Genomic DNA, 21,287 nt, shown 5'->3' with positions numbered 1-21,287 from the left:
ACACAAAAACAAATACATGCACACAACATTAGCATTAAATGATAAACCAAAGATAAAAACAAAAAAGCTGTTTAGGCAAATACTATGCACATTTTTTAAGTTACGGCACCCAACTGTTTGTGTTCGGAGAAACATAGGCGTCCCCTTCAAAACATGATTAATTAGTTTTCTGCCCATCCAAGTAACTAACTGCATGTCATCCACCAATAGCAATGGCCGATTCCTCCTTCGAGATTGAGTCCCATCGCAGGCCCCGCCACACATCTCCGGCAATGTCCCCCGCCTTCTCCTTCTCCAGCTCCCATACTTCACGTAGAAGCAGACCTACCCGTGTGCCCCCCACCACTCCTTTCACCTCCGACACTGACCAGTCTTGGCAGGCTGACATCTCCTGGCGGTTTGAACCAACTGCCAATCATGGCAACAACCTGGGTGCAGCCTTAACACCCTGGGCTGAACCCAGTCCCAGTCCCTCGCTTGCTGGCAGCGGAGTGTTTCGCCGCTCAGCAAATGACTACTACCGTTCTCATACTGGAGGTAGTAGTAACTTCAGCATCTATAAAAATCAGACCTATGAGCAGCAATCCAATAATTACAGCTTGGGTAGAATTGAGCTACAAAGCTACGTTGCCAAAAGCAATCATCCCAACATCACAAAGAAAGGTCATTTGTCCACTAATGATGAGCTAATTAGTGTGTCCGGTGATGATGATGATTTAGAGAGTGAATCAAAAAGGAAAGACGATCATAAAATCCATGATATTGGTAGTCATAAATTTGGAGATGATGGAGTTGATGATGATGATGATGAAGACGACGAAGTTGCACCGCCGGAACAGATTGGGGTTTTTGGTTTGTTTAAATATTCAACAAAGCTGGATATTTTTCTTGTGTTTATAGGCAGTTTGGGTGCTTTGATCAATGGAGGATCTCTGCCTTGGTATTCTTTACTCTTTGGATTGTTTGTCAACAAAATTGGTAACGATAAGAACAATGATGACATGATGAAGGATGTCAAAATGGTAATATATAGTTATTTCTCTTTTCATAACATAATATATTATATATTTCTCTGTTTAATTACTTAATTCCTGAATGTGGCATATGAACTTCAGATATGTTTATACATGGTGGGATTGTCCGCGTTGGTCGTTATCGGAGCATACTTACGTAAGCCTCGAGCATACTTCTCAATTCTGGAAAGGTATATTCATGTGAACACTTACTACCATACATGTATGATTTGTGATTTACAGAAATTTCTTGCTGGCGACTGGTGGGAGAGCGATCAGCACATAGAATCAGAACCGCGTACCTAAGGTCAGTTTTACGACAGGATGTCACCTTTTTCGACACAGAAATTAGCACCAGTGAGATCATGCATGGGATCTCAAGTGATGTTGCTCAAATCCAAGAAGTTATAGGGGAGAAGGTACAAGGATTAACTGAATTTCAGTTAACTTTATATGTGCTTATTATAATTATTATTAATAAGCTTTGGATTGGTTGGTTTTTCAGATGGCGCACTTCGTTCATCACCTGTGTACTTTCATATGTGGCTACATCGTTGGGTTCAAAGAGTCATGGAAGGTCTCTTTGGTAATTCTTGCAGTTACTCCGGTAACAATGTTTTGTGGCATAGCGTATAAGGCAGTTTATGTCGGTTTAGCTACAAAAGAAGTGGTACTTAATTACTTGTATAACATGTATTCACATCCAAGCATGCATGCATGCTCGAATTTGATTCGTGTATATTTTATTACTTGCAGAACTCTTACAAGAAAGCTGGTGGCATAGCAGAACAAGCCATAAGCTCAATCAGAACTGTTTTTTCTTTTGTAGCAGAAGAGAAAGTAGCCGATAGATACGACGCATTATTGCAAGAGTCCATTCCTGTGGGAAAGAAACTTGGTTTTGCAAAGGGTATTGGAATTGGCGTAATATATTTGGTTACTTATTCTACATGGGCGTTGGCTTTCTGGTATGGATCCATATTGATTTCAAAACATGAGATATCTGGTGGTAAAGCCATAGCTTGCTTCTTTGGAGTCAATGTTGGTGGCAGGTAAATAATTTGTAGAATAAGTACCCTTTGAGATAGCTGATATAAACTGTTTATTTCAATAAGCGTATAGACAGTTGTGCTACTAAGAAATCCCGAACGAATCTTGATACTTGGTTTTTTCAGGGGTTTGGCGCTAGCATTATCATACTTTGCTCAATTTGCACAAGGGACTGTAGCAGCTAGCCGAGTATTTGAAGTTATAGAGAGAATCCCGTCCATCGATCCTTATTCTCCTATGGGGAGAAGGCTCTCGAATGGACCAGGGAAAGTTGAGTTTAAGAATGTTTGTTTTTCTTATCCATCTCGTCCAACTGTTCCAATTCTCAACATGCTCAATTTGGTGGTTCCTCCTCAAAGAACTTTAGCACTAGTTGGTGCTAGTGGTGCGGGGAAATCAACTGTTTTTGCTCTTTTAGAGAGGTTCTATGATCCTCTTGAGGGTAAGATATCGATCATCTTTAACGTGGCTTTCCTCCTACCATATATTTTAGTTATAAGTAGTTTACCATGCTCATTTTTAACATGAATATTGATTGTATGCAGGTGTTGTAAGGTTAGACGGTCATGATATAAGAACTTTACAAGTGAAATGGCTAAGAAGTCAAATGAGCATGGTGGGTCAAGAGCCTGTTCTCTTTGCAAACACGATTCTTGAGAACATTATGATGGGAAAAGAGAATGCTACTAAGAAAGAAGCTATCACAGCTTGTGTTGCAGCAAATGCACATAAATTCATAACAAATTTACCACAAGGTTATGATACACAGGTAGGAGATCGAGGAACCCAACTCTCAGGGGGGCAGAAACAACGCATTGCCTTAGCTCGAGCCATGATCCAAGACCCTAAGATCCTTTTGTTAGACGAACCCACGAGTGCACTAGACCCCGAGTCAGAGATTCTTGTCCAACAAGCCATTGATAAAATCTCAAGAGATAGAACCACCATGGTCATTGCTCACAGGCTGGCAACTGTAAGGAATGCCCACCGGATCGTTGTAATGGAACAAGGCTCCGTTATCGAAAGTGGGACCCATCAAAAACTTATGGAAACTAAAGGAGCTTATTTTTCTCTCATTAAGCTTGCATCTGAAGCCGTCACATCAAATTCTGAATCCGAGAAGGGTGAAATGAAAAGAAGACAATCCAAACATGAAACATCTAGTGCTCAAGATCTTTTAAAATCAAACCACGTGTACGAGATTTCAAGATCGGAGTACATGAAATCGATTCAAGAAGAAGAACAAGTTGAAACAAACAAAGAATCCAACCCAAGATCATACATGATTTCAGAGGTTTGGAAACTACAGAAACCCGAGAGAGGGATGTTGGTTATAGGCATAATTTTGGGTATGGTTGCAGGGGCAATTCTCTCCATCTTTCCCTTAGTTTTAGGTGAAGGACTCGAAGTCTACTTTAATCCAGACACCACTACATTGAAAAGAGATATTAGAAACCTTTGTTTGGTTTTGGTTGGACTTGGGGTTGTGATTATTCTAGCCATGACGGGTCAACAAGGGTTTTGTGGTTGGGCCGGTTCTAACCTCACCAAACGGGTTCGCAGCTTACTCTTTCGGTCCATACTTAAACAAGAGCCAGGGTGGTTCGATAGCGATCAAAACTCAACTGGAATACTTGTTTCAAGGCTATCAAATGATTGTATAAGTTTTAGATCAGTCTTAGCAGATAGATACTCGGTTCTATTCATGGGTTTGAGCTCGGCTGGTGTGGGTCTAGGTGTTTCCTTCTGTCTCCGATGGCAGTTAGCCATTTTGGCTACTCTGCTAACCCCCTTTACACTTGGAGCTAGCTACTTTAATCTGCTAATCAACATCGGACCAAAGTTAGATAATGCTGCTTATGATAAAGCAACTAGAATCGCTTCGGGTGCGGTTGCAAACATTCGAACTGTGGCAACTTTCGCAACTCAAGAAAAGATTGTCAAATCCTTTGAACAATCTTTATCGAACCCAAAATCAACGGCTGTAAAAAGATCGCAGATCACTGGGATTGCACTAGGGTTTTCTCAAGGTGCAATGTATGTAGCCTATACAACAATTCTATTGTTCGGCGCTTACCTTGTAAAACAAGGCCACGCATCCTTTGGGGACGTTTATAAGATCTTCTTGATTCTTGTTTTGAGCTCGTTTTCGGTTGGTCAACTTGCGGGTCTTGCTCCGGATACTTCCACAGCTTCAACAGCAATTCCTGCGGTTTTTGATATTATCAACCGAATCCAGTTGATTCGCGGGAAAGGAAGAAAGATTGAAGGTTCTAAACCGTTTGATGTCGAGTTCAAGATGATTACCTTTTCATATCCCTCTAGGCCCAATGTAATTGTGTTGAAGGATTTCAGTTTAAAGGTTAAAGGCGGGACCATGGTGGCGGTGGTCGGAGGTAGTGGGTCCGGAAAGTCGACATTGATATGGTTGACACAAAGGTTCTATGATCCTGTTAAAGGTAAGGTTTTAATGGGAGGGATTGACTTGAGGGAGCTTGATTTGAAATGGTTGAGATCTCAAACAGCTTTGGTGGGTCAAGAACCCGCTTTGTTTGCTGGTACCATTCAAGAAAATATAGGATTTGGAAACCCAAATGCTTCATTTGCAGAGATAGAAGAAGCTGCTAGAGAAGCTTACATTCATAATTTCATATGTGGCCTCCCTGAAGGCTATGCGACTGAGGTATGATATGATATATAATTCAAGAAGCCTGTAAATTCATATATACCTTTTTTCTTTCCTTCAATCTGTCGCTGTATACAGGTAGGACAGAGTGGGGTTCAGCTATCGGGAGGTCAAAAACAAAGAATAGCAATAGCAAGAGCAATTGTTAAGAGATCAAAGGTGTTGCTGCTAGATGAAGCAAGTAGTGCACTGGACTTGGAATCAGAGAAGAATGTTCAAGAAGCGTTTAGAAAGATAACAAAACGCACCACCACCATCGTGGTAGCTCACCGCCTCTCAACCATCAGAGAAGCCACTGTCATAGCAGTGGTCCAAGATGGGAAGCTGACAGAGTATGGAAGCCATGATAGGCTCATGACTTCCCATCATGATGGTGTTTATGCCACCCTTGTTCGTGCTGAAACAGAAGCAAATGCTTTTGCTTGAGTTGAGTTGAGTCGAGTAAAACGAAGTCCAAACGCCTTCAGGTTACATGAACCATTGCCCAACATCTGGTTTCTTGGTACTGGGAACGACACCCTTCTTTTTCCTTTCGTGTATAATGATCGAGTTTGTTGGCATAAAGTTAGTACTTACTTTTCAAGCTTTTATTCATCAACAATTCATCTGTTATATTTGTTCACCAACTAGAATATCAAATTTTGGTCCATATGGATGGTTTGCATGACATTTGTTAGCATAAAATTAGTACTTACTTATAAAAGGTCTTGTATAAGGATCGAGTTTGTTGGCATACAATTTGTTCCCTAACTAAACATGTGGACTCTATATGGATACTTCTGTTGGAGAACATATGTATAATCTAACAACTTCATTCTAAAGATGAGCTACACAGACAACAAAGCCGAAAAATAATTGCACCAAAAGCATGACACAACACAATATAACGATTCTCTACCAAAATGCACTATAACATACCTTAGTCTAAATATTTTTAACAATTGGCCATGGAAAAATACAAGTAAAATTCAAGCAGCCGCCGATATGTCAAGTCACTCCATCTTCCATATACAATATTCCCTCTCAAATAACAAGAATTCCTGGATCATATCAAATCAAGTCAGAACACATGCTCCGTCACAAACCTAAAACAAAGAAAATATATTCAAAAATCACCTGCAATTGGTTCGGACTAAACAAGTGAAGGATCCCAGTTTCAGATCCAGCAACTAATTCAATCAGCTCGTCATGCCTTTCATGTGCATGGCCAGACTCCATAAGAGAAACCGAAACCTACAATTTTAAAAAGAACAAAATTAAAGACAATAATAGCAACTTTACTTATCACACATCAAATACGACCGAAGGTGTACCTGCATACACCGAAGAATAATTTCTGGTACACAACACCTGCGACATAAACCCCGCAGGATGTATGTTGCTGGGCTCCCCAGAGAACCATCAGTTCCACAATACCAAGCATCGAGTCTCAAGATTTCCATTGTTACACCAACTTGAAATCCCACCAACTCACCTGCAAGATCATGTTTGTCAATCAAGTGGATTTTGTTTAGTCTTACAGTTGTTGATTTACACATACCTTTGACACCAGCTGCAATAACTGCAGCAAGAACACCACCATCGGCAAGTTCATTTGGGCCAAATCCATCACTCTCTGTTGCCATACACCGAAGTGCAATGTCGACACAGGAACTGTCCTTTGAAGAAATAGATACATTAACCTGAAACACAAGATAACCACATAATAACGCTCAATAACCGTGATAGTAATATATATTTATCCGCCTTTTGTATTTAGAAAAGTGTACGCACCTGCAACTGGCGCTCTAATACAACTTGATCACTTAATGACGAATAAAAAGCGCTTATGAGAGCTGTGCACAAGGTGGGATCAGGATACATACATTCACCAGAGGGTAGTGAAAGCATTGCAGTGGCATGCAACTCAATGTTTGTAGGCTCCATTAATTCATAGATATGATCCTCAGTAGGTACCAACCATGGGTTTTCTTCTCCTATTATGTTATTAAATATTAGTCAAAGTTAAAACAATAACAGATACACAAAAAAGAAACAAACTCACTCAGTAGCAATGCCATTGATGAGGATAAAGTTTCCATGGCTACCATATTTGCTCTCTGTTTTTCTTCATCTGAAACGTCATTTCCAGCATTTGCAGCATTTTCTGCATTTTCTAACTCTATTTGTAGCCAGTTGCGGTAAGTTGCATCGCATGAGTAGTACTCATTCTGTTGAATAACAAATATTAAGGCAGTATATTGTGCGCACATATAAATCAGCAATAGAATGAAAAGAAATAAGAAAATGTGTTTGTTAACCATGCAGGAATGAAATAGATTATTTTAAAACGAATGTGATTCCTTTTTATCGATATTCGTTCCTTTGAAGAGGATTGTTTTTTTCTAATTCCTTCAATAAATGGAAAAAAGTCTACTTCTAATTATGATCGTATTTGATGTTTTCTTTATCTTTATTTTTTATTTTTCATATAATAAAATATAATACGTTTTCATTTTCTATTAAATTATGTACGGTGTACCAACTAATAAGTAAAATAAATAAAATATATATAAGAAAATATGTGTGTGTATATATATATATATAGAGAGAGAGAGAGAGAGAGAGATTAAACAGAACATGAAAAGTCGAAATATAAACCAGCGTTTGTTTAAAAGCATACCCAGTCATGAAACTCTCTCAAACTATCAGAAGTTTCATGATCCTCGGTGGAAATCAAAGTTTCTGATGGATGTTTCAAAGGCTCAGCAAGTAAACTAAGCAGCGTATGGGCCCCAATTGGCATTGCTGGAACTCTCCACATAGAAATTAAACCAAATTCCCGGAACAGTACATTGCTGAAAAAAAAAATACAGCAACTATAAAATAATGCCACATGTGATACATTCATGAAGCTTAAATTAAGTAGAAAACAGAACTACAAAAATATCAGTTACCTGTGCATCAATGCTTGGTGAAGCAGTTTTGAGCCAACTCTGGTAGCATCATTAATGGTGGAGGGAGGTGTAAAGCAAAGCCACTGAATGACCATAGCTTTTTCAAGACTCTGCAACCGACATTGCTCTGCCACGTCAGATGACACGTCAGCTTTTCCAACTTTGACTTCTCGTGATCTTGATAAAACCCTGTTAAAGTAGTTGGAAACACAAAATTAAGACCAGCAATAGAATGGCTTTAAGGTATTTAAAAAGGATAATTAAGAACCTCTCAATAATTTCTTCAAAGCTTCCCTTTTCAAAACCGCTGTCTACAAGATCCCCAGGAGAAAATGGCAGGTATTCTATAGCAGAGAGGAATATTTTATATCTGACATGAACACTGTCAACATAAAAGCATTAAAAACAGTAAACATTGTATCAATGGACATATAAAATCTAACCAGTAAATATATTGTTAAATTACATTAAAAAATTAATTATAAGTGGAATTATTTTTCTTTGTATACATGACTTATTGAATCAATCCATTTGAAATTACTGTTCTTAATATAGTTACTGGTACATCCGTATCAATAACAGCAACGATAAAATAAAACTCCCTACACAGATAAAAAAAGGTTTGACTAAATCCGTATGCCTTGACCTGATAATCAAACGCCCCTTAGAAAAACTTATATATATTTTGTCAGCTTGTGGACCAAAATAAGCATTTCATGATGGTTGGTAATGGGCAAATAGATATATTTGGAATCGTAGCGTACTAAAAAAGATAACATGTCTTCTATGACGAGACTAAATAGACTTTTTAACAAAAACTAAATTAAACATAGAGAAATAAAAACAGTTTCACTTCCCAATAAATTTTACCTGCTATTCAGCCGTAATTCCATCATATGAACAAACAGATCAATGCAACGGTGGCGTGCAAGCTGAGATGCATAGATTCCAACCAACTCTTCATGTTGTTTTGAAAAAAGAAACATCACATACCTGTCAACGTCCGTCCTAGTCAGATATTTGCACAATATATAGGAATCGCGTATAAAAATAAAAGGTGTTCCAGATTTCAGAAGAAAAAAGTAGTTTGTTACTCAACAAAAAAACTAAACTATGGAACCATGTAGATGCTCTAAAATGCATAAATCAGACATGAGCCATTACGACAAATGTACTCACATGTGAAGAATGTGGTCACCAAGATTCATTATCTTCTCCTTGAAAGTGTCTTTCATTTCATCAGCATGTAACAGACGGAGCACAAGAACTAAATGTGCCCCAAAACGAATCATCTGAGGATCACCATAAGGCCTGCCAGAATTCACAATTGCGATACATAAATTGCAAAATCCCGCTATTAAACTCAAAACATGTATGTGCATTCCACATCCCTTACAGCTATTTTATTTAGTTAAAAACATCACCACCCATGGTTTAAGAAAAACTAATTGATTATTCTCATGTTATGGTTAAAACATCCTCTTTGATTAATTCATTCTCTCAACCTTGAAAATAGTCCAGAACTCAGGCATAATATAGAACTGAGTTCATAGATACCCTTATAAAAGTACAAAATAATATAATATTATACTTACCCTTTAAAAACACTAAAAATATTATATAAATTCATTCCAACAGCAAATAAATATAAAAACAATTACTTTACAACATGAAGAAGAAGAAAAATGTTATTACTATGAATTATCTAAGAGGATAATGTTCCCTACATTTATTCAGTGAAACAGATTAGTGTAGGTAACTGATTTTATTTTATTTTATCTTATGTGGAATAAATTAATATAATATTTTAGGGTTTAAAAGGATGAAAATGATTTTATGAAAACTAAAATGTTACACATGAATTGATCTTTTGAAAGGATATATTTGAAACTGCCCCAAATAGGCAAATATATATATTGAAATCCAGCCACGTCACTTTTTAAAGAGGACTAAAATTACCGGAAGATATCTTCATTGCCTCCAGAAGGGGATATCCATGACCATATAAGGTCAAGTAAACCAGGAATATCCCCCGTCATTAGATTCATCTGTTCAGAAGTGAAATTCAAAATATTAAGTACTCACATAAATCCATAGTTCCATACACACACGTATATATATAAAAAGAACAAGCTCACATAGAAATTCCATCCTCATAACCCAATACGTATTTAAAAAGTGCTAACCTCAATCTGTCGATGTTGTTCCTTGCATCCCCGGCTTACAGCTTCATGTACAGACTCACTATATCATTAAGAAAAATATAAAGTTGCTGGTGAGAAAGAATTAAAAAAAGATAGCAAAATCCTGTACTAAAACAAGATCTCAGCATAGCTGCTACCTTGAATGAAGCTTTTGAAGAAGGGAATTAAGGTCAAGTGGTTGTTGTTTTAAGACTTGAAGTTGCCAATTTTCAGGTCCAAGAAATGATTGAGAATTAAGATCCACATGTCCAGGGCTTCTTTCAGTTGCACCATCAGAATTCAGCTTATCGGGCCCACCAGATAATTCCACATCAACTTGAACATCAAGCCATGACTTGGTTAAAGCCCAGCAAGCAGACTGCATGTATACATTATCCGTAATAACTTCAAATAAATGGTGAAAAAGCTAACGTTACGGTACCATAGAAAAAAAAAGCAAGCAATAAATGACCAAAACAGAGGCATATTCATTCGCAAAATAATACCTCCCAGTCAGTACACATAGGTAGAATGCGCTTCACGTTACTGCAATTAACAGCATATATTGCTGTTTCATATTTACTACTCTCTTGCTCTGCAATTTTCTTTAATACATGAACAATAGTCAATAGTTGACAAAATAAGTATAGCAATAATAAAATGTACTAATTTAAAAGAACTAGTGCATCAGAGACTCAGGGTAGCCTTGATCACTGCAATAATGCCAATAATTCATGGACAAACTGCACGAAACATAAATTGACTTTACAGTTTTTCTTAATTTAGCAACCAACTTTAAAATAGATAGGAAAAAACAGCTTACACTTCATTGCCGATTTTAGCAACAACTGACCTGTTCACCTGGTAGATCATTTTTTGCTGATTTTGCAAAAACTGACAACGTGGCATCTTATATATCACTTTATTAGTTTAATGTATGTTACGTGTGCACGCAACATGACACCATGAGACATTTAGAGATACATTTTAAACAGAATTTAGTAAAAGAAAAATTCAAACTTGTAAATATTTTTTCCCACAAGCTTTTTTTCAACATGTGTGATATCTGATGTGGCGACAGGCATGGCATTAACCAGTACCATCAACAAATTTCAGATAAAGCCAGTAAAAATGATAATGATTGTTAAGATCAGTAATGAATTGTAAGTAGGTTTCCATTTGTGCCTAGTTTATAGTCGGTAGATCAGATGAAGAAAAAATGTGAAGTTCTTTTCCACTTCATGCAGTTTTTTCCGTAAGTAATAGGGCTTTTCCGGTAACCAAAAAAAACTAGTTAAATTATCCTCTCCTACCTCTGATGCACAGTATGATGCCCATTTCCACAAGCGCCTCTGATTATTTTTACCACTTTCCAACTCCATGGCTTGCAGAGATCTGTTCTTCCCATTTCTTATTAGGGCTTCAATAGAAGGAGAATGGTCCAACCCTCCAAAAGGGCACAGGGTTGCAGCCCTCCATGACTAACCATACAATAGTAAAAAATCATCAAATAAAAAGAATAATTACACTTACAAACTGAGACAGGGGCGTAGCCAGGATTTTTTTCCTACAGGTTCGGAAATTTTCAAGGGGCAGACGACCGATTGTCTATCACTAAGTTTCGACTATTTCCGCCCGGACCGGTTAAGTGGTTCGGGTCGGGTCACATAATAAAATAGCAAACATCAAACTAAAATGCAAATAATTATTAAAAAAATCATCAATTGATATTAAAAGTGAATAATAAAATTCAATGAAGTTGCTCTCTACAGGGTTTCAATTTTTGAAACACATCCATTACATCATCCATTGAAACCTTTATAAGCAAATATTTTTCAATAAACAAATGCAACTATCACTTGAATGTTCATCACCAATCCGATTATGCAAACCAGACTTCATAGTGTGAAGCTCCTTCTGCATGACTTAATGACTACCTCAATTCTTCCCTATCTCCCATCCATAGTTCATTTGTTACTTCTTTTTGGATTAAATTTAATTGGTTAATGGGCTTATATGGTGGGCTTAAGCCTTAATGGGTTCTTTTTTTAATTGAAATTGAAAGTGGGCTAAATGAGTTAATGGGTTATTTTTTTAATTGAATGTAGGCTAAATGAGTTAATGGGTTATTTTTTTAATAGAATGTGGGCTTAAAAAGTTATTTTCTTTTAATAGAAATGCGGGTTAAAAGTTCGATGACAAGTTATAACACTAAAAAAAAATTGGTACAGTTCATCTGAACCCATACACTTCTATCAAGCTACGCCCATGAACTGAGATACATACCTGTCCTGCAGCACGACAGAGACTGCATGCTTCTTCCAATCTTCCAGCCTTTAATAGGATCCAGACATCTTCCAAAAGAGACTCATCCTGTTTCTGTTTGGATAAAAAGACAGGTACATCAGCACAACTACAAGTCTAATAGACATCACATTGCTTGTTAAACAGATTCTGTAAATTTTAAATTTGTATCTAAGATAGCAAGAAGAAGGCACTGACTGTCTGGCTTTAACTAGCATCAACCAACATTACAGCATAGATATCTGGGTTAAAAAAAAATATTAAAAAAACTCGGTAACAGAAAAAAAAAATACTTTGTCATCAGGAAGTGGTTGAGCATTTTCGCGGGTTGGAGCATCAAAATCCAAATGCTGAACAATCTTCTCACTTATGGAGCCTTTCTTAAGAAACCTTTGGGTATGATTCCAAACTCCAGAGGTAGGGAGATGAGTGCCGACATGAGAGCCCCGTATCTAAATAAAATAAAGATATATATGAATAGAGCCTTGACATTTGCTGATGATAGTACTTATAAAACAAAAAGACCACCTTGTTCTCCAAGTCAAGGGCCTTCGAGGCTAATCCTTCAAGCCACTGGATAAGTCTAAGGCATAATTGTGCTGTATGATCTTCAGCAACAAACTGACAAGCCTCCAAATGTGAAGTTGTTGGTAACTGGAGTAAAAAAGACAATAATACATTAGCTATTTAGCTCCAACAGAAAAATTAAATGACACAAAATTCTGTCATTAATAATATAGGTAGACAAATAATTGAACACAAAGGCTTCCTACCACTACCAAATCTTCAGGAACCTCTTCATTCCCTGTACAAAATTTGGAAAAAACATATATATAAATTGATCTTTATAGTTGATACCCAAATAAATATTAACGATATTACAAAAATGATAATGAGATGAAGTTTGTGAATCATGCCTTTCCCATATAAATACCACAAAAGAGACCAAGAAGCAGCCTCATCAAGTAGCACCCTAGCCTTTTGTCTCATCAGTTTGTCCTCAACAATCCTGTGTCTCTCACTACAGCTGTTACTGTACACCACCAAGAAAAAATGAGTTGTTAGCATGCTCCTTAAAAACAATCGTCTCAACTTAGCAAGACCCTAAGTCAATCATTTTATTTAGTATGATTTTTTAGCCTAATGTAAGCCAAAATACGATTCAACTCCACCTCTGTAGTGATATGAACACAAAATTCCATCTTCCCCTAAGTGCCCAGATTTCAGTTTCAGAAGTAGAAGAAATAATTCTACATCATATTTTATGCATTGTAGATGACAAGAATTAATTCTCCTTTTTACAACGTGTTAAAAGGAACATAGATATTCATATTTGTTTGCTTACAGAGATGCTACTCCCTTCTCATAAAAGCTGGAACAACTTTCCTGATGGCATGAAGTGCTAATTTCGGTTAATAATTTTCTCCTATTTTAATCTTATTAATGGATGATGGAGTTCAGCATTCTACCATGATATATTTGGTCATGCATTCCATTTCTCATGAAAATGAGAGTGCTAGGTTAGATATCCAGAAATATGACATTAACACTTATTATGCAACTAGCTTATATTTCTTTCATTAGAGCAAGTAACATAAAAAGTATTTAGAGGTATGACACATACTTGATTGACTCTGAAACATTGCGGCATGCTCCTTCAAGCCTTAATATCAAATCAGGAATGGACATCAATTCTGCAATACATAGACCAAGCAACAAAGTGCAGTGCCAGTTAAACTAGCTAAAATGAGTTGTTCATCAAACATATTGTATAGAGTATAGACAATGACCTTGAAGAGCAGAATCAAAAAGAGAGGCGAATAAAGAAAATGTAGCATCTGCACTATCCACTGCTGCTGCATCTTCCTCATGCTTGAAAACTTTTAACCGACCAACCGAATCGCCAATCTCAGATATTCCACGACTGTCTATTGAAGGTGATCTCCTTTTAGAAGAGGATCGACTTCTGCTGCCTTGTGATTGATAAGCATCAGAAGGGTCAACTTCCTTCTTAATATTTTCGAGGAATAGAGCAGCATTGCTGAACTTCGATTGATAGTGTTCCTGGTGCGGTGAAGGCGAAAGCCTTTTCCTGTAATTAGGAGTTATTTAGTACGTGGATTGAGAAAAAGGTTGAAAGTTGTGATTCGTACCCGTAGCGCCGGTAACGCTCTCTGAGATTTGAATCTTGAGGATCAAAATAACTAGGAGAAGCATCCATGTCTACGTCCATTACGATTTCTCCTTGAAGACGAAGATGAATATGAAGAAGGCTTATCTGCCTGAAGTGAGTAGGCTTTAAACCCTAGAAACGCCGATTTGAGCGCGGAAAGGGGATACTCTGTGCCTGTGTGTGTTTTAGCATCATCATTTACGAAACTAGTCCCTCAACTATATCTAAGTTACGGTAAACGTCCACTAACAATAAAGTATGGACCAAAACACCTTTGGTATGATAGTGGTATTTGTCTTGGTGACAAGTGTTGTTGTGATGAATTTAAAATAAATTAAAGTGTGGGAGTAGGATCAAATACAAACCATATTTCGTATACAAACTTTAAGAATCATTTAAAAGGTGTCATTTGCATCCAACTAATTATAAAGAAATGGTAAAATGATTAACTAAATAATATCAATTATCTTGAATTCCTTATAATTATGCTAACAAGCAATTAATTTTTTATTTGAATCTTCCTTTTGTTTTCAATATGCTAATAAAGAGAAGTGCTGATATTATTTCACATAGAGTAAATTACAAAACTAGTCCTTTATGTTAACACAAGATTGCAAACTATTATCTTTAATTCTTTATAGTTATGCTAACAAGCAATTAATTCTTTATTTGAATCTTCGTTTTGTTTTCAATATGCTAATAAAGACAAGTGCTAATATCATTTCACATAGAGTAAATTACAAAACTAATCCTTTATGTTGACACAAGATTGCAAACTATATCCTTTATCTTCGAAATGTACAAAGAACGTACCCGATGTTTGTAAATCCTTACACGTTACGTCCTTTGATCATAACTCAGTTAGTTTTCATGGTTAACTGTGACCAAGTAGGCCCTACATAAGGGTATTTTGGTCATTTTATCCTGTATAAACAAAAACAGTAAATAAAACATTTTTGTTTAAAATATAGAGTGAATTTCAAGGATTGTCCTTTATCTTCATACCTATTTTCAGACGTTGTCCTTTATGTTCAAAATTGATGAGTTTTGTCCTTTATGTTTTCATATCATACACGTTTTGTCCTTTAGGCCTAACCCAGTTAGTTTTTCAGTTAAATTTGGTCATGTGCTTTGCACATGAGGGCATTTTTGTCAATTCAAATGTTGCAAAAGCTTTGAGCTGTAAATCTGCCATTGAACTTACCTTTAAATTGACAAAAATGTTCTCATGTGTAAAGCATATGACCAAATTTAACTTAAAAAACTAACTGATTTAGGCCTAAAGGACAAAACGTGTATGATATGAAAACATAAAGGACAAAACTCGTCAATTTTGAACATAAAGGACAACGTCTGAAAATGATTATAAAGATAAAGGACAATACTTGAAATTCACTCAAAAATATATATACACACATAAACTCCACTCTCTCTCTCTCTCTCTAATTCTCTCTCTCTCTTAACAGACCCAGCAGTCATCACCACTGCCCTCACTAGCCACTAACCACTAGCCACCACCTACTTCCACCTAAACTAAAACCCTGAATCTAAACTTGAATCATGTATAATTGGTGCAAGTATATACATCCACAATACCACAACACATTACAACTGCAACACAAAACAAAGTAACTAAAATACATAATCAGACTGGCCGTAGTGGGGCGTTTTTTTTAAATTTTTGAAAAATAACGCCGTATAACGCCCCGGTTGCCGCTACACCCGACGTTACCGGGCGTTATTTTCGAAAAAAAATCGCTCCAGCGTTTTAATTAAAACGCTTCAAATGTATTGGGGTTTGAGATTTTGTACCGTTGACAAACGGTAATATTCATTATTTTTTTTTAATTTAAAATATTACCCACTATATATATATATCAACCCACTTTCTCACATTTTTTATAAAAAAAAACCCCTTTCTCTCCTACTTTCTCTCCCACTTTCTTCTATTTTTATAAAAAAAACCCACTTTCTCCTATTTTTTATACAATCATGCATCCATACTGACCCCCTTTTGGTGTCCCCGCAAGAGCCACGAACCCGAACACAACCCAACCGCAAAACCCGTATAACCTTCAAGACATGGACCCGAGTTTTTTAACGTACGCGGCTTACTTGAGTGGCGCCACTCCGTTTGTGCCTCCCCCTTTCGGCTATAGTCAAGCCGGCGGGTCACAACCGTCACAACCACAACCCGAATCCGAACCCGATGTCGATGTCGTGCCGGAGACGCAACCCGAACCGGTGCAAGATAAATCGAAACGCGGCAAAAGGTCGCATAGGAAGAAGGAAAAAGACGAACCTCGGCGTACAAAAAATATCATTAAATGGACGAAGGAAGAGGAATTCACGTTGACTCGGGCGTGGCTCGACATTTCGGAGGACGAAGAAACCGGTAACTATTTTATATATATATATATTATTTTACTTATTTTGGTACTTTAATTTTTAACATACAACTTATAAATTTTTTTTTAATTTGTAGCAAACTTTCAAACGGGCCCCTTTTTTGGGATAGGGTTCGTGCACTCTTTTTTAGCACGTGGGGTCAAGGCGAACGTCGGGACAAAGATTCCATTTCTAGCAAATGGACCGACATCAACAACAAGTATCACGCGTTCCAAGAAGTTTACCAACGTAACCACGATACTCGCCCGAGCGGTGAAAGTGACATCGGGGTTTTAACGAGGACTTTGGAGGAGTTCGAGAGGACGAAATGCCCTTTCACGTACTATAAGTGTTGAGAGCTACTACGAAAAAGTCCAAAGTGGGCGGTAGTTAATCCAATGACGTCTAGTAGTAGACGTCGAGCTAAAAGGTCAAAAACATCATCCTCCGTTGACCCGTCAACTCCGACATCGGATGCCCGCAATGTTGATTTAAATGAGGCGGTGGACGTTGACGAGGGAATTCAAGAAGAGTTGATCCGACCCACCGGTAGAAGAAAGGGAACCGGGAAAAAAAACGGTCGAGTCGTCTTCCGATCTCGAGTTAAAGGAAGATTTCGAGGAGATGAACCGTCGTCTCCAAGATATTCGCGACCTCGGGCACCAACGTTATGAGATTATGAACGAACAAGTGGCCGAAACCAAAAAGTTTAACGAGATGCAAGAGGCGAGACAAATGGAAAAGGACATTGAGTTTTTGTCCAAACCTATCGACCACCTATAAGGCGATGCGTTGATCCTTGCGCAAATGCGTCGCCAAAAAATTAGAGAAAAATATGGACTCTAGATCATGTTCTTTTTTTTTTACTTTATATTTTTCGGTTTTTTTTCTGTTTTTTTATTTTTTTTTTCAGTTTTTTTATTTCAAGTAGTTTAATTTTTATTTTAAATTAATGAAGTTTTTTATGTTTTAATTTAAAAAAAATAATAATTGTGAAATGATTGAATGGGGGTTATTGGCATAATGCCCCACTACGCCACTTTTGCTATAATGCCCAACAATGACTAGGATGCCACGTGTCGGATAATGCCCCATGGTAGGGGCATTATGTTTGTTCACCACTACACATGGTCTCAGAAGCATCCAAAACCAAAATCATTAGACGGTACCGTAACCCTAGCCCTAGCTCCGATTGTTGCCTAAATTGCTTCTTCTGCCGATGTCGTCGGATTGTCTATGGTGGCCGCCAAAATACATAGGGTATGTTTGGCATGAAGCTTTTAGGAGCTTCTAGCTTTAAACTTTTTAAAAAAAGCCCCTACTTAATAAAAAGTCTTGTTTGGTTGAAGGAGCTTTAAGCTTTTAGGTTAGGAGCTTGAAACTTTTGGTTGAACGCTACTACTAGTAGCGTTTAGAAGGAGCTACAAGCTTTTAGAGAAAAATGACTATTTTAACCTCTTAAAATAAGGAACTTTTTAATGCACCAACTTTCTAAATTTTTAGTTATGTCCATTTTGGTAATTTTATACATTTTATTAAAAGCTCCAGCTACTCTACCAAACACAAAATATATCTAAAAAGCTACAGCTACTAGCTACTGGCTACAGCTACCAGCTTCCAGCTTTCAGCTACCAGCCACCAGCTATTTTTGCCAAACATACCCATAATCAGAAGCCTCCAAAACCAAACACATTCAACGATACCGTAACCCTAACCCTAGCTCCGACTTTCGCCTCAATTGCTTCTTCTTTCGATGTCGTTGGATTGTCTATGGTGGCCGTCGGTCGGATCCATTGAACCGGGTTCTTGAAAACCAATAAAAACTTGTTTCTTCTCCGGAGCACCACAACTCCACCACTCCGTCGGAGCACAAACGTTCAAACCGCAACCACCTGTGACCACCGTCCCAACCACCGCACCAAAGCTGATAACAACCCACCAAATACGACAACCACCCACCAAATCCAACAACCCCACACCATATCCGGAACCCCACACCAAATCCGACAACCATCGCGCTAAATCCAGTAACCACCCAGCAAATCTGGCCCGAATCTTGTTGTTCTTGCTCCAAATTGTTATTATTGTTAGCCCTAATTTGCTCCTTATTATTGTTGTCGATTATGCAGGTGAGACCTAGGGGAAAGATCATGAGATTTGATTTGAGTTTAGATGGTAGCAGGTGGGTGGCTGGTAGGGGTAGTGGTAATGGCTAGTGGGGCAATTACAAAGAGAGACTGAGAGAGAGAGACAGTTGAGAGAGAAAGAGATTAAATTGTTTTATTTATTGATTTTTGTTTATTTATGGTAAAATGACCAAAATACCCTTATGTTTGATCCATTTGGTCAAAGTTAATCATGAAAACTAACTGGGTTATGATCAAAGGACGTAACTTGCAAGGATTTGCAAACATCGACTACGTTATTTGTACGTTTTGAAGATAAAGGATATAGTTTGCAATCTGGTGTCAACGTAAAGGACGAATTTTGTAATTTACTCTTTCACATATGTGCTAAAATCAATTATCTTGACTAATTTTCATGTGCTAATATAATTTAAAAGTACTACTTTTATGTATGTATTGTTTTAGTATGTGTTAATTTAACCTTTTTAAGTGCTAGAATATGTTCTTACGGTTTGTAGGATAAATATGGTTTGTATCGGAACCAACCCCTTAAAGTGTGTTTGAGTTAACTGTTTTAATAAATAATGAGATTAAGAGAAGTGATCAAAAAACAGGATTCAAAGACGGTGTAAAATTACAAGATTCAAAGATAAAAAATAAATGAAGATTTTGGTGCCACAAACATGTTCATGAGAATAATTATTTGAAATACACAAAAATCATGAAAGATTATATAGGCATGATGAATAAAAGTATGAACACAACTCAAGATAGATAGATATATAATACCTCATGAGTATTTTGAATAAGTACATAAGTACAGTGAAGATCTAGCGTAATTGAAAAGCTAAGGTTGGACGGTATGGTCCGTCTCCCCCTCCATCCTCCCTCAGCGACGCGCGTCAGCCCATCCCGCCCCCCTCCGTCTTCATCCCGTCCCCGTCTTCAGCGTCGGGATATCGACGTTCAAGACGGTCCAAATGGTGGGGCCCGCTTTGTTTGTTTGTTTGTGAATGGGATTTGTACATTAGGCATTAATACTTGTACATAGTTTTGTGGGGTAGGATCATCCTCCCATACCCTCTAGTTTTGTGGGATGGACCATCTTGGGAGGACTATGACGTGGCGCCTACGTGGCGGATCATCCTCCCTTGGAGGACCATCACAATACCCTCTAGCCTAAGATAAAGTTGTAATGGTGTACATACATAAATTGTTTACATTTCACCAATACAAGTTTACATAGGTTTATAATCATGTATCACAAATGCTGGATACTTTGAGGGAATCTTAAGAACTCAAAAAATGTAGATTGAAGTATGGTTGAAGAGATTTTAGTTCTTGAGGACCTAAAGTGATAACATATATGTTTCTTTAAAATCACTAAACTTAGTAAAATGTTTCAATGTTGTGAATTTTTTAAATGTTAGTTTTTTATAACTTAAGTGACTTTTAGTGAAATTATTTTGTATATAAACATAATAATTACAAAACTTGATTATTATTTAGTTGTTTTTTCCCAAGTGTTACTTCATACTTAGTTACTTCGAAAAATATAATCATTGCAACTAATATCTACAATATTTATAAATGTTAAATTAAGGTTAGTCAAAATTGATTATTTTTTAGAAAATTTCACAACTAGAAACATATAACAAAAGTCGAATGGTTAAGAAAGAAAATTTAGTACTATAGAATACTATTCATTCAATCTATACTATCTATAATAAGAGACTATGGGCTGATGTAAATCTGTCTATGTGTCAACTCCTAAGGTATGCCACTTGTCTCTGCTGATGTCATAATTCGGATTTATATATATATAAAAATCTATTATACTAAATAATTAAAGGGAGGTAATTTGAATTTTAAATATCTTAACATTTGGCTCCATATTATGTCACTTTTTTGAAATTGAAATTCAATCTGCTCTCTCCCCCCTTAACTCCTAGGGTTTCTATAATTCTCTTATTCTCAACCACCTCTCATCCTCTGTTCTCTCTCTGGCGATCGATGGCGATTCAAGATATGCCTTTCTCAGTGACACCAGATCTCTCTATACGAAGGCAGATTGAATGAGTTTCACCTCTCAAAATCTTCAGTTTTAGTGGATTTGCTCAGATCTAGGGTTTATCCGTTCTGAGCTCCATCTGTAAGTCTACTCATACTGATTGTTTGATGTTTTAGGCTTTATGTCTGTATATGTCTATGTCTGATTGTTTTATTTCAGAAAAACTATGGTTTGGTAAGTGGAGATTCGAACGATCTAGGGCACAAATAAGGTTTATCCGATTTCCGGGATTGCTTGGCCACTGAAAATGGAATCAAGTAAGGAAAACTATGTTTGTTGTCAAGTATTAATGCTTTAATGTAATTTCAAGTTTAGGGTTCATGAATATATGTAATTTCAAGTCTAGGGTTTTTGTTG

General features: G+C 37.0%; 2 protein-coding genes across 3 annotated transcripts; one reads left to right on the top strand and one right to left on the bottom strand.

Annotated features, from left to right (window-relative positions):
• Nucleotides 1–78: 78 nt before the first annotated feature.
• On the top strand, nucleotides 79–5,416 carry LOC110876993 (ABC transporter B family member 19). The gene is made up of 8 exons (XM_035978064.1): nucleotides 79–1,022; nucleotides 1,116–1,170; nucleotides 1,257–1,432; nucleotides 1,519–1,683; nucleotides 1,770–2,065; nucleotides 2,189–2,505; nucleotides 2,609–4,746; nucleotides 4,828–5,416. The coding sequence occupies exons 1-8, from the start codon at nucleotides 213–215 to the stop codon at nucleotides 5,173–5,175; spliced, it is 4,305 nt and encodes a 1,434-aa protein (XP_035833957.1). The 5' UTR covers nucleotides 79–212; the 3' UTR covers nucleotides 5,176–5,416.
• Nucleotides 5,417–5,459: 43 nt separating this feature from the next.
• On the bottom strand, nucleotides 5,460–14,538 carry LOC110880298 (nuclear pore complex protein NUP107). 2 transcript variants are annotated; one of them, XM_022128876.2, is made up of 24 exons: nucleotides 14,326–14,538; nucleotides 13,963–14,264; nucleotides 13,797–13,866; nucleotides 13,090–13,205; nucleotides 12,946–12,977; nucleotides 12,701–12,826; nucleotides 12,466–12,624; nucleotides 12,155–12,247; nucleotides 11,182–11,349; nucleotides 10,375–10,473; nucleotides 10,027–10,247; nucleotides 9,872–9,929; nucleotides 9,645–9,733; nucleotides 8,865–8,996; nucleotides 8,556–8,678; nucleotides 7,954–8,067; nucleotides 7,686–7,874; nucleotides 7,412–7,586; nucleotides 6,794–6,959; nucleotides 6,523–6,725; nucleotides 6,290–6,431; nucleotides 6,063–6,223; nucleotides 5,866–5,982; nucleotides 5,460–5,789 (listed from the first exon to the last, which is right to left on the bottom strand). In XM_022128876.2, exons 1-24 carry the CDS (start codon nucleotides 14,403–14,405, stop codon nucleotides 5,742–5,744), a joined length of 3,183 nt encoding a protein of 1,060 aa, XP_021984568.1. In that variant the 5' UTR covers nucleotides 14,406–14,538; the 3' UTR covers nucleotides 5,460–5,741. The 2 variants fall into 2 exon arrangements, with proteins under 2 accessions (XP_021984568.1, XP_021984567.1); XM_022128875.2 differs by having other exon boundaries at nucleotides 6,063–6,431.
• Nucleotides 14,539–21,287: the final 6,749 nt, after the last annotated feature.

The sequence above is a fragment of the Helianthus annuus genome, chromosome 9 (assembly GCF_002127325.2).
Source record: "Helianthus annuus cultivar XRQ/B chromosome 9, HanXRQr2.0-SUNRISE, whole genome shotgun sequence".
Classification (NCBI taxonomy): Eukaryota; Viridiplantae; Streptophyta; class Magnoliopsida; order Asterales; family Asteraceae; genus Helianthus; species Helianthus annuus.
This window is presented reverse-complemented; position numbering and strand designations above follow the sequence as displayed.

What these genes read in the sequence shown, in the direction of transcription:
- LOC110876993 (XM_035978064.1), top strand. Translation starts at nt 213, where the DNA reads ATGGCCGATTCCTCCTTCGAGATTGAGTCCCATCGCAGGCCCCGCCAC. An exon ending in AAGAAGTTATAGGGGAGAAG is followed by an intron (nt 1,433 to 1,518) that starts GTACAAGGATTA and finishes TTGGTTTTTCAG; the next exon opens with ATGGCGCACTTCGTTCATCA. An exon ending in GTTCTATGATCCTCTTGAGG is followed by an intron (nt 2,506 to 2,608) that starts GTAAGATATCGA and finishes GATTGTATGCAG; the next exon opens with GTGTTGTAAGGTTAGACGGT.
- LOC110880298 (XM_022128875.2), bottom strand. Translation starts at nt 14,405, where the DNA reads ATGGACGTAGACATGGATGCTTCTCCTAGTTATTTTGATCCTCAAGAT. An exon ending in TATTAGAGCGCCAGTTGCAG is followed by an intron (nt 6,432 to 6,522) that starts GTGCGTACACTT and finishes CTTGTGTTTCAG; the next exon opens with GTTAATGTATCTATTTCTTC. An exon ending in TTATTCTTCGGTGTATGCAG is followed by an intron (nt 5,983 to 6,062) that starts GTACACCTTCGG and finishes TTAAAATTGTAG; the next exon opens with GTTTCGGTTTCTCTTATGGA.